General features: G+C 41.1%; 1 protein-coding gene and 1 non-coding gene across 3 annotated transcripts in view; both read right to left on the bottom strand.

Annotated features, from left to right (window-relative positions):
• MTOR (mechanistic target of rapamycin kinase) overlaps positions 1 to 13162 on the bottom strand; it is a 110049-nt gene that overhangs the window by 79112 nt on the left and 17775 nt on the right. For both annotated transcript variants that reach the window (XM_006914361.3, XM_006914362.3), the window contains exons 14-20: positions 11220 to 11342; positions 10239 to 10328; positions 10026 to 10118; positions 9219 to 9353; positions 8878 to 9007; positions 7404 to 7654; positions 878 to 964 (exon numbers count right to left, since the gene is read on the bottom strand). In XM_006914361.3, the coding sequence (XP_006914423.1) occupies positions 878 to 964; positions 7404 to 7654; positions 8878 to 9007; positions 9219 to 9353; positions 10026 to 10118; positions 10239 to 10328; positions 11220 to 11342 (909 nt within the window). The remainder of the gene's footprint in view (positions 1 to 877; positions 965 to 7403; positions 7655 to 8877; positions 9008 to 9218; positions 9354 to 10025; positions 10119 to 10238; positions 10329 to 11219; positions 11343 to 13162) is intronic.
• Positions 10758 to 10876, bottom strand: LOC112481834. Its single transcript, XR_003047059.1, has one exon. It is a non-coding gene; the product is annotated as a 5S ribosomal RNA (ribosomal RNA).

The raw sequence follows: 13162 nt of genomic DNA, 5'->3' as shown, positions 1-13162 counted from the left end.
ACCATGGGGCTCTGTAACATTCTGCCTAACTCCTCCTGGTACAGAGGCCTCTGTGGCAGGAGTCAGGGAACAGCAGCTTTAACTATTTATACATGTAGGAGTTTTTCATTTCCAAGACCTAGTTTTGGGGAAGTTCCATTTTTGAAGCCAGCCACTTTGATTTCCGTCCTGCTGCTTCCTCCGAGCTAACTACAAAGGTCTGGTGGAGAAGAACAAGTCACCGGAAGAAGTGCCTTTAAGTCTTTGAGGACACAGCCATCTCTGCAAAGCAACCTTCCCAGCAGAGACGTTTAAATTGTATAGAAGCGTAGGAAGCAGGTCTCCCCCTCACACAGAAAATCGATATTGCCATCAATGGGGGAGCCCCCTGCGCCTGTTTAAAAAGCACGTTACAAAATCTGGGGCGCGAGCCTTTCCTCATTCGCAGCGGGCGTCAGAAGGCGGCGGCTACGCTTTTGAAGGCAGCAGGGTGCAGCATTGCCTTCTTCCCCAGCGCCTAACAGGAGTCCTTTGTATTTCATAGCCCAAGGAAAATCCAATCCCCGGTGCTCGCTGAGGCCATGGTTTTTGGGGCGGCAAGAAGGAGCTTTCGTGGGAACAGTAGAGATGCTAAAGTGAAATCGCTTTGTTGTGCTGAGGAGCAGGCCTCAGAGCCTGTTTCCGGCGGAAGCTACTTCCTCAGACCTCACACCTCGCACCCGCAGCAACAGCCCTCCTCCCCCTTTCGTAACCCAGAGGGACGCCTTGCTCCACGCCTATATTTCGGGTTGTAAGAGCTCTACCATGACCCGTGAAAAATGTCCCTGTTATCCAAACATGGATAATATTCCTTGACCCAAACACCGATGAACAGGCCAAAGCATTCACTTCTACTCACTCTCATGAGGGTGACTATTTCATCCATGTAAGGTCTGATGTGGCTCTTCACAAAGGACACCAACATTCCCAGCTGCTGGAACAGAAACTGAAAGGGAGAAGAGGTGAGCAAGCTGGCGCCACGGAGGATGTCGGATTCCTAGGTTTACCCACATCCACGAGAATGCATGAGGACAACTACGGAATCGGTTTCTGCATCGCTCCATCTGCTGACAATAAGTCTCAAAGAACCAGACTTAAAACCTCGGGTGGGGATAGTGGTGGGGGCTAAAAAGAATTGTTGACAACAAGCCATTTACTGCATAACAGGGGCTTTGGGGCCAGGCTGGCTGCTGTGAACCACTCTGTCATCTGTTAGCTTTGTGACCTTCGTGTCACCTCTCTGTGCCCAGCCTCTTCCGTGGGGAAATGGGGAGTATTTGTCACATCGGCCTGTTCTGAGAGTTAAATGAGGTAACACCTGGAAAGCACTAGAACAGGACCAGGAATACTGTTAAGTGCTCAATGTCCACTAGCATCGAAGGGTATCCAGAGCCACTAAAGACGAAAATAACATAAAACGGATCAATCGTAAATGCACCTTTTGTTTATTCAGCCCTAATTCACTACCACTTACATTTTAAAATAAACACAGCTAACTATTATGGGCACTGTAGTTTACTTATAGTAATTAACTCAATTAATTAGGTCTTAATTATTTAATAGTCTCTTAAGAAATTACGAGACAAAGAAAGACAAATGGCACATGATTTCACTTATATACGGAGTCTAATGAACAAAATAAATGAATAAACAAAACAGAAACCAACTCATAGATACATACAGAGAAGATTTTGATGGTTGCCAGATGGGAGGGGGTTGGGAAGATGGGTGAAGAGGGAAAGGGATTAAGTACAAATTGGTAGATACAAAAGTCACCGGGATGTGTAAGGAATAAAGTCATTTACATTGCAATAATTATGTATGATATCAGATAGGTCCCAGACTTATCAGGGTGATCATGTTGGAAGTTGTATAAATATGTTATATCCCTGAAACTAATACAATATTGTATACCGGCTATAACTGAAAAGTAAAAAATTATTTAAGAAATAGTTGAAAAAGAAGAAATTATGAACCAAAACATCAAGCAAACTGGGGAAGGGATGGGATAAGGAGATTCTATTAGGTAGGTACCCTGCAATGGTAAGAAGAAATGCCATCCACAAAATAAAGCTGGGAACAAGGAGGACCTAGGGAAGGGGAACTCAAACTAATTTATAGGTTAAAGATGTCTTTAGGGAGTAGTTTTAATTTTGTTATGGTCTTCAGATAGTGCTACAGGTCAATATTTAGTAGCAAATCATATTCTAAATCTCCCTCCTCAAAAAATTGTCATAGCTCTCTATGCCTTTGTTGCCCTCCATCAACAAGGATAAGTTAGTGATGAATAGACATATTTTCACTCTTCTTCACATTTTGAAACTTGGCTAAGTTGGGGAATAAATAAAAAGCGTTTCAAATAGTGAGTAATGAACTTACAGAACTCACTACCTGAAGAGGTGAGATTGACAAGACATATAGGACTGGGCTCAAAGAGAGTTGGGACTAATTCCCTAATGACAGGGACACCGAAGGATTCTAAGGTGGTTAGAACCTGGTCACTGCACAGCACAGGTTCAACTCAGCAGAGCCATCCCTGTCTACCTCCTGGGCCCCGCCTTATACAATCACTGTTGACAGTGTTTGTGAAATGGTCCCTATAAAAGTACATCGCAGAGAGCGAGGAACATGAGACTCTAAAGAGAATGGTTCTGTAGTTACATTTTTGTTATGCAAAACCTGAAAGAAGGTAGAAAATCTAAGCTGGAGGAATCACGTGGATTGGGGATGGCAGGGAGGTCAGGGAAACCTGGAGACATATGGGACAAGAGCGCCTGATCCTCGCTGTTGTGCTGTTGTTTCGTATCAGGTGTAAATGGGGAAGCCTCCCTGGTGGCTGATTCGTAAGGAGTGGCGACTCATGCACGCAGATGGGGAAGCGCCTCTTTCATGGGCAAGGAGCCCGCGTAGCCATCTCACTTCCTCTCCCTTAAATGCTTTCCTGAGGTTTTTTCTCCTTTCTCCCCTCGGCATTAGTGTTCTAAAAGAACACAGTTTTGTTCCTGAAATGTGGTGGATTGAATCTCCTCCCAAATGCCCCCGCTATGAAAAGCCTAAAATCAACGCATAAAAGATAACAAACATTGTTATTAGATTATCAGAACTGAAATCGTTCACATAAAGCCAGACCTTCAAAGTGCTACAAATTAAGAAAACTGGTGAGTCTCTGCCTCCCCCTGCCCCTGATCTGCCCACTGGCAAAAGGAGACAAAGAAATTTGTCAGTCTAGGTATGAGGTCTAGGTAGAAAAAGCGTCTCCCCAAAGAGTTTGTAATTTCAGACCACTCTCATGTGGGTTCAGGGGGTTATTTTAATTATCCATGTGGCCTGAGGACCTCTAAGCCAAGAAATTCACTCCAAGTTCTTCTGGGTGACTTGGCAGAAGTGAATGCAAATCCTCTCTAGAGAGACGTGACTCTAGAGCAGATTTTCAAGTATCGCTTCAGGAAAAGCCCAGCTGAATAGGACACACAATCCAAAATTATAAAACACATAGGACAAAACACTGCAAGTGTGACTCAGCAGAAACGATAAACAGCAGAATTAGACCCATCAGGGATTATTTTATACATACTGAATTATTGGATATAAAACAAACCTGTTTAATATGCTTAAAGAAATAGTGAGAGTTAAAAAAATGAGCAAGGGCTAAGATAGCACCATAAGATACTAGGCATATTCGAAAGAATCTAGTTAACTTTAAAAATAAAAAAATGTGGTTGAAACTAAAAATTTAATGACAGGTCTGAAAAGACATAGCTGAAGAATAGTGAACAGAAAGTGGATGTGAAGAAATATCCAGAACGCAGCTCTGACAGACGAAGATGAAAAATAGGGAATGGAACCTGAGTCTTGTAAAACCAGTTTACAAGAAGTTAAAAAATATCTTGAAGAGAATTTTACAGAACAAATGACCTGGTTTCTTCCACAAATATACAGCATGAAAAAAAAATGGGGGAAAAAGGAGAATAGAGAATTGGCTTTATAAACCAAAAGCCATATGTAGATCTTATTTAAATTCTGATCTGAAAAACCAAATATAAAAAGACATTTTAAAGGACCAAAAATTTGAAGGATTAGTCTTAGATGATATTAAGGATTATTGTTAATTTTGTAGGTGTTGCAATTGTGGTCATATGAGAAAAAATTATTTATTGGTGAAATAATATGATCTTTGACATTTCCTTTAAAATACCTCAGGAGGAAAGTGTGTGTGTGTGTGTGTGTGTGTGTGTGTGTGTGGCACCCGAGGGGATGTGGAAGTGTGTCTTCACCTCACCCCTCACCTGGAAGGAAGACGGGAGAGAGAGGGTTGGGTGGGGGAGAATAAAACTAAATTTATAAAATGCTAGTTAATTGTTGATGAGTATGAGAATATAAGTTGTCTACTTCTATGATTCAAATACTCTATTACAAAATGTTTAATAAAATTAAAGGTAATGAACAAGTAGAGGGCAGAAGATAAGAAAATTAAAGCTTGATGAAGCCAAAAAAAAGACAGAAAAGAAAATAAACATTTAGAACAGGACAAAAATAAGGCACAAAGTAAGACAAGGGAAGTAAACCCAAATATATCAGCAATCACGATAAATGTAATTTAGACTAAACGCACTGATTAAAAGACAAAAAATTTTCAAACCGGATTAAAAAGATAATCTACCTATATATTAGTATGTACGTTATTATTACAAGAGACCCATCTAAAGCAAAAAGTTACAAGACAGTTAAAAATAAAAGGATAAGACATCTTCCCAAAAAATGCTGGTGTAGCTATATTATCAGGCAAAACAAATTTTAAACTATTGTTAAACATAAAAAGGGTCATTGCAAAATGATAAGATTCAATTTTCCAGGAAGAAATGATGTACGCATCGAATAACCTAAAATATATAAAACAAAATTGACAATAATAAGAAATAAATAAATCCACCATTGTAAAGGGAGATTTTTATCTCATTTCTCTCAGTGTCTTGATATGTTGAATTATATTATGTTTTAATGTTGAAAAATTCTTGAATTGTGTTAAGACCATCTTCGTTATGATTTTTTTTAATACATTGATTTTATATCTAATGTTTATTCTAGAATTTTTATATCTATGTTCCTGAGTGGAATTGACCTGTAATTTCTTTTTTTAACTGTAGGTTTGAAGATCTGTTTAGCTTTTCTGTTTCTTTTTGAGGCAGTTTTGGTCGCACTGTTCTAAGAAATGAATCATTTTATCTAACCGATAAAATCTATTGGCATGAATTTGGTTGAAATGGTTGCCTAGGGTTGTGGTCAGAATGGAAAATGACTGCTAATGGGCAGGAGGTTTCTTTCTGGGGTGATGGAAATTTTCTAAAATTAGACTGTAGTGATGGTTGCACAATTCTGTAAATATACAAAAAAATCATTGAATTGTAAACTTACGAAGGATGAATTTTACAGTGTGTAAATTTCATCTCAATAAAGTTTTATAAGTTTGGAATGCAGCTAAACAATACTTGGAGTTAACTTTACAGCCTTAACAGATTACATTAGACAAGAAGAAAGACTGACAACTAAGACTGACAACTAATGAGCTAATATTCAAATGCAAAACATTCTTTTTAAAAGCAAAAAAAGAAAATAGGATGAAAGTAATAATAATGGAATAAAAAAGATACAAAAGAGAAGATCAACAAAGGCAAAAGTTGGTTCTTTGAAAAATATTATGACAAATCTCTAGCAAGACATTAAAATATAAAATAGTGTGAACAAATTCATGCCAATAGATTTTGCCATTTAGTTAAAATGAATAATTTCCTAGAACAGTGTGACCAAAACTGCCTCAAAAAGAAACAGAAAAGCTAAACAGATATTCAAACCTACAATTAAAAAAAGAAATTACAGGTCAATTCCACTCAGGAACATAGATATAAAAATTCTAAAACAAACATTAGATATAAAATCAATACATTAAAAAATATCATAACCAAGATGGTTTTAACACAATTCAAGAATGTTTCAACATTAGAACATATTGTAATTCAACATATCAAGACATTGAGAGAGAAAACCCATATCATCAAAGCATTTCATAAATCCAGTACCCATTTGATAAAAACTCTTTAGCAAATTAGGACCATAAGGGAACATTTATAACCTTTAAAAAGCTACCTATCAAAAATCTACAGCAAACATACTAGTGGTAAAATCTTAAAAGCAGTCCCATTAAAATCAGGAACAGGATTAAACAAGATTCCACTGTCACTGAGTCCAATCAATACTGCAGTCCTAGGAATATAGTAAGGAAAAATAATAACTGGTTTACGGGTTAAAACAAAAAAACTCCCAAACTACCTTTTTCTTTTGGGAGATTATATGATTATCTAGAGTGAAAAACCTGAGAAAATTTACAGGTAAATTAGGATTAGTAAGAATTTAATGAAGTTGATTACATAAAAATAAAGTTAGAAAATATACTTTCAAAAAAGATACTACCTCCTCTAAATGTAGATCAAATTGAACACATAATCGCAGAAGGAAAAATAATTAGTTCAAGTATCTTTTAAACAGTGCTCTATACACCTTCGTGGAATACAGCCTGCGAATAGCAGGAACCGCAAAGCCACCCTGAACTTTACCTAGTAGGTTTGCTGTCTGTAGTGGTCTAGGTATAGTAATCACAGAACAACTTGGCAAGTTCTGTGGTTCAGAGAAAGAAAAAAGAGAGAACAAGACAGAGAAAAAGGGAACGAAAGGGAAACATTCCTCACAGAAAAGTGACAGCTATTAAAAGTAGAAAGGATGAGAGAACTAAAAAGTCATTATTTCACAACCAGTGTGATCACTGATTCAGGCCAGGATCGTCGAGTGCTAAAATCACTGAGTAAAAGGTAGCTGGGGATACGACAGTCACGCAGTCTCACCCCACACACTACTTAACGACTAAGGAAAAATGGGAAGATCTGACAGACACCAACTTAACCACGTGCTCATCCTTAGGACCAACAATAATGGGACAAACTGACATTATGAGATCCAGTCAGAAGCGTGCAACTTCAACTCTGGAGTAGCCCCGCTAAAAATATTTGACTTAAATCTAATCATGAAGCAGCAGCCAGAAATCCACACTGTGGGCCATCCTACCAGACAACTGGATGAACTCTAGATTGCTGAGAATAACAATGCCATCTCTCCCCGAAGGCATTCATCCTTTAGCCATGTTGAGGAGATAAACCGAGAAATTGGGCCAGCTGATTAAAGCTGTCCACTTAAGTGTTAAAAGTTAGAGAGGAGGAGAGGCATCGGGTTCAACTGCCAGCAGAGTGCATTATTAGGAAGCTGAGGTGCACATGGACCTTCCGTGAAGGTGTGGCTTGGAGCAGGGAGGAGCAAGGGTTGAGGTTTTAGCTACTTACTTCCCGGATGGCCCCGTCACAGACACGAATGACGTTCAGGAATGTGGGCATGACCTGGGGCAGGAACTGCACACACTTGAGGCCCAGGGACTTGAAGATAAAGGTGATGGCCTGGACAACCATGGTGTGGTGGTGAGAGAGGGACTGGTCTCGGAAGATGCGCATCAGGGCCACCATGGAAACGGCTGGGTAAAACTCATCCAGAGGTAGGTTCCCCATGTTGACCAGCATTTCGCTGGTGCTGTAGTCAGCTAGGGCAGAACGACAAACCAAAACATTTCTTGACCATCATCAGCATTCACATCTTTCTCTCTGCTACGTCTAACACCATTGGGAATAAAGGATATATTAAGAACCAATAAATAGGCTCTCAGCATCAAGGACTAAAGAGTTTTTGGCTTTTCTATTACTTAAACCACTCAAATAGTACATGATGGGTTTTCTCTAAATTGCTGTTTAACTCAGCTTCTTACCATTACAGTTCAGAACTTCGTAGCTGCACTGATGTATAAAATAATCACTCTCCCAGATGAAAGTAAAGAGAATTAAATTAGGCAAACATCTGTTCAGCAGCTGCTTGGTCCCCCTAGGCAATTGAGACAAGCGAGTGGCAAATGCCACCTGAACAAGGATCTCAAGGACTCGGGCGGGTGGCTGGCTGGTTAGCAGTGCAACGAGGAGGGGAGACTGGGAGACTGGTGCTGCTGAGTGAGGAGACCGGAGGGGCATGGCTCAGGCTCTGCTCGACAGGACAACGTCACTTCTCTAATATAAAGAAGAACACACTGGAAGCAATATGATCCCATCCATAGAATTTAGGAACAAATTGTCTTATTTTGGGAAAATAACGTTTTGTTGGAATAGCTGAGAGAGCCACTGTCAAACTTTCACACTTTCAAAAATAAGCCTGCTCTGACGGACAATGGGTTAAGTCTAGAAAATTCTCCTGCATCCCCACACCCTACCCAATCTCTCAGGTAGTATGTCCAAAGGCAGAGGGGCTCTAGGGTCAGAGCACTGATGATGGACAAAGAGCCCTGGATTCTGACTGTTAAACTGGTTTTTCTGTGCCGAGCCTTGCCTCAGACTCCCCTATCAATTAAAACAGGGAGAACAAATTCTACCTTCTTCCTCCTTGGGCGCCATGGAAATAGAAAACAACAGAGAAGCACTAATGAAGAATGAGATGTGGTGATATGTCACATCTCTCTCATCAGCCCTAAAGAGTGAGTACAGATGCAGCCTATTGACTCTTGATGAAGAACCCGGATGGACATGAGGCCTCTGGGCACACTGGGAAGCAGCATTCTGCTGTGATTTCAAGAAGAAACTACTGACTTTTCATTCAAAGTTGTGAAGCGAGTCAATATGCTATAATTTCAGTTATCCAGCCCAAGACTCTTTCTAAGCATGGCCGGTGCGGGCTCTGGGAGGCACACACTTGGCAAGTCACTCATGGTTTTCCCCAACTTACAGGAATCCTGGCTTGACTTGGACTCTGACAGGCTGACAGCAGAAGCGTCCCGGGACTGGTCAATCATGCCGATGTTCACTTTGTGCTTATAGGGATCCAAGGCTCCCAAAAGCCCTAACACACGGATAGCCTGGGTAGGAAAAGGGAAGGAAAAAGAAAATTCACCACCATATCTCATGCTTCATGATAACTGATTCATACCCAAACAACTGGCTACAAGAACAAAGTGGAGAGGGACAGGAAGTCAGAACATGTTAATGCCACAAACTTCTGTCTCTCTGTCTGTCTCTCTCCATTCTCCCAGCAAAGTCTTTAAAGACCAAGTGTGCCACGTCCCCTACCTCTCTCCGTGTACCCTGGTTCTGCTCAGTCTTCAGGAAATTCAGCAGTACCTCTAGCAAAGTGGGGTACTTCCTGTAGGGCTCTACCACATAGCCAGTGCTGGCTACCAACTGTCCCAGGGTCCACAGAGCCACCTGGACAGACAAAAGATCACATGGGTAGTTGAGCCAGTTTGAACTCTTTGTTAAATGGTTGAAAAAAAGGGTTAGAAGCTATTATAAGAAATAAATTTCCAATAAAGATGCTAACCATGATCAGAAATCCTGAGAGCCGGGGCATAAAAATAAGGCCACAAAACCAATACAACAATCACTAGCTCAAAGGTAAAGAAGAGTCCTGCCTTTCTCAAAGGAAATACATTGTCCTTCCACAGTGAATGGTTAGTCCAACTTAAAAGGAAACTAAAACTGTTCTTAATTTCAGTCTAGTCACCTAATGACCTCAATGACCAAGGCGAAGCCAGGGCTGGGGGAGAGTGAGCTGAAGCTCTGTTGGCCTCCACAGCTGGAGATCAAGGCTTTCTTTCTTGAACCTTTAGGGGCTGGGTCTCTGACAGATGATCTGTGTTTTCTTTTGTCTACAAGAAATGGCACTGGTCAGCCCTGCTACTTACTCAAAGTGACTCTGGGTCAGGATAACAGCTAATTTTGGTTCCAAGTCTTTCTTCTTTTTTACTCATTCAATGAATATTTCTGAGTACCTCCTGTGTGCCAGGGACTGGCTGGGGACACTGAGGTGACTAAGAGAGACAAGGTTGCCAGCCTCATGGAGCCCGTCCTGCTCTGTCAGGAAGCAGAGGCACTCACCTGCCTTTTGGCCAACAGAGAGGAGTCCTGGAGCATGTCCATGATGATGATAAAAAGCTCATCAACCCATTTCCTCATTTCCAGGCCACTGACCTACAAAATGAAAAAGGGAGAGGTAGGTAAGATTAGAAATTATAGCATCAAGTATTTTGACTTCTTCAGAGATTAAACAGTAGTCTCTCCATCCTATGGTAAAAGCAGCTGTCCCCTTACCTGAGCTAACTCTCCTATTGTAGCCAAGACATTATTGATCACACCTGGGTTTGGATCAGGGTCTGGATCTTTCAGTTTCAAAATTAAAGCCTATGAGAAGAAGGTATGAGAAAATGAATGCAGGTTAGAGTCTACCAGAAATCTTTCTTTTACATAAGTAAAATTCACCCAAGAGACCATCTCAGTCGCAGATAAATTGTTTCCAGACTTTATAAATCCAGGATTTCTCTCGAATGTGGATTCTCAAACTTTTCTCCATGCTGCACACAAGTCTGACATATGAGAGGACTGGGATGTGCTATGATTTAAAAACATTTCTAACGCCTCCTCCAAACTATATCTGTGTGATCATTTACCCGGATTCATGCAAGTTATGAAAGACTTCATATGACTCTAAAATATTCATATTTGAAGGTTTCGATTTTATTATTTATTTTCTTAGGCAAGGCGACTCTTGGTTGACCTCACAGATTGCAAGGACCTTGTCAGCTTACAATCCCTTATTTTTTTTATTTTTTACGCCTACAGCACCTGGTCTTCCTAGGTGGTCTCCCATCCAAGTACTAACCAGGCCCGACCCTGCTTAGCTTCTGAGATCAGATGGGATCGGGCTTGTTCAGGGTGGCATGGCTGTAGACGAAGGTTCAGATTTTAAAGCTCATTCTTTTCCTTGATTTGGGTGGAGCTATTTTGTGCCATTATCTACCTACTTCTCCTTACCAAGCACATTTGATGATGTGCTTGAAGCATCATATTTTATCTCTTATAGGAAGAGCCCTTTGCTGCAACTGGTGAGATTTTTAATATTCTTTAACTCAGAGTGCTTGATATGGCCCTTGTCTCTGAGCCTAGGACCAAAAAAAAAAATAACGTACTTTGCTCAGTACAGAAATGAGCACCAAACCACTTCCATTGCCCCAAACAAGCTGGCATAAGACAACCCGAAGAAATCGCCAGAATCTGTCTTACTCTGTGAGTTACCTTCAGAATGGGCTCCATGTAGGGGCGGATGAGTCGGGGGGCATTAGAGACCAGATGCCCCAGCATGCGGGCACTCTGCTCTTTGATTCTTCCAATACCGCTGTGCTCCAGCTCTGTCAAAATCTACAGAGAAGAAAGGCTCAGTATGGCAGAGGAAATTCTAGAGAGACACTGGGTGTCAAAGGGAGAATGTGACCAGGAACCAGGGGAAGGACCCAGAACTCCACTGTGGATCAAGTAGCTGCCATATACTCTATAAGCAAAGGACATCTTTGCAGCTCACAGAATAGTATTGGCTACAGCAGTGACTGGAAGAAGAACTATTTGATACCAGCCCGTCTTCTACTGTTACAGCACCACGAGATGCCACTGTCCTCTCCCAGCAGCTTTTAACAGTGTAGCACGAAGACGACTGAGAAAGCCAACGGGGACAGCTGCGAGCAGAGTTTTGCAGAAATGAGGAAAGAGGGGTTCTCTGCAAGAAAAACCTTTGTCCAGACAGCAAATCACGAGGACTGCCCGTACATAATGACCAAGGAATCACAGAACAGTCAGACAGCTATGATGATGAAAGAAACAGATACTTGGAAGGGGTTGCAGGCACATCTAGATAAACCCAAATAGTCAGGGAAAATATCAATAGGCTCCCCCTGGACCTTAATAAACGGAGATAACATGCTTGTTCTGACATCCTTCCAACACCAGCAAATCACGTTACTCCTGGTGACACAAGACATAATTTAGACACACTTCTAAAGAGCTGGAGTTGTCAGAGGAAATCTCTGAACAGTGAGAAAAATGAGAAAACAAAGCTCATGTCAACTCAGCTACTCAGAGGGGGAGTCTACAATTTAATATTATATTTTTTCTTAAATTAGTGACTTAAGAATCCTGATTTTCTGTAACCCCTCAGCAGGCTGTCCTTCCCACCACAGCAGACAGCAGCCAAGAGGGGATGGAGTGGGATACTACGAACAGACCCACAACAGCAAGAAGAGATGGCCGACTGGGAGGAAATGGGTACCAGTGAGAAGAGTATGACTCTCTGGGGCAGCACAGGGCCAAAGTACCCCAAATTCACTTCCAGAGCCAGAGAGCATCGCTGCGCCCTAGTAACAATACCCGATGATCAAGACACCAAGAACAGGCCAAAGCACTTTTAGGTAATGTCCCTTATCAAGACATGAACATGTGCAAAATCTGTATCAAAGTTTAAAAAGAGAATTTAAAATTTTGTCATTTCAAAGGCTAAGTTTAGTGGGTGGCATGTTCACTCAGGGGAGCTTCACATTCTCCAATACCAGAAAAACACAACGACCAGAGAGCTTACTGGTAGCTTCTAGACGAGAGGACACAGGCCATGCTGGCTCGTTCACCGATGACATGCTTCCAGGACCCAGCATGCTTGGAACTTAGGAGGTGCTCGAAACATCTGTTAACTGAATGAACCTCCTGATATTCTAATTAGAAGATATTTCTACATCAAGCTTATTTAGCATGATTTGAGCTGGCAGGCTCAGCAATGATTTCTTGTCCTTCTCCAAACCTTAGGTATATTTTAAAAAGACTTAAAATGATAGGCACTCCTAACACAGGCCAGTAGTTAAAGAAATAAACCATTAGGCTAAAAACAGAAGTGCCACCATAAATATAATCTTCTCATTTGTTGACTGATGATATATATAATTTATGGTCACTTTACTTATGACAGATTGTGAATAAATGATAGTTTCCTAGGGCAAAAGTTATATATGTTAATAATTTTCTATGTTTAAGTTCTATGTTATAAAAAGTGTTTATTTCAAAAGAAACCGGTGGGGGGAGGATTAGGAAGCAGAGGGGGAGGTGGGGACAGGATGAAGTGGGGGAAGAGGAGGTGACTGGGTGAGACACACTGAGATCTAGAAAAGGCAGGTGTAAATAACTTGAGGCAGGAAGGACTG

This window comes from Pteropus alecto, unplaced genomic scaffold (genome assembly GCF_000325575.1).
Source record: "Pteropus alecto unplaced genomic scaffold, ASM32557v1 scaffold125, whole genome shotgun sequence".
NCBI classification, from domain to species: domain Eukaryota; kingdom Metazoa; phylum Chordata; class Mammalia; order Chiroptera; family Pteropodidae; genus Pteropus; species Pteropus alecto.
Note: the sequence above shows the minus strand (reverse complement) of the source record. Positions and strands in the feature narration are given on the sequence as shown.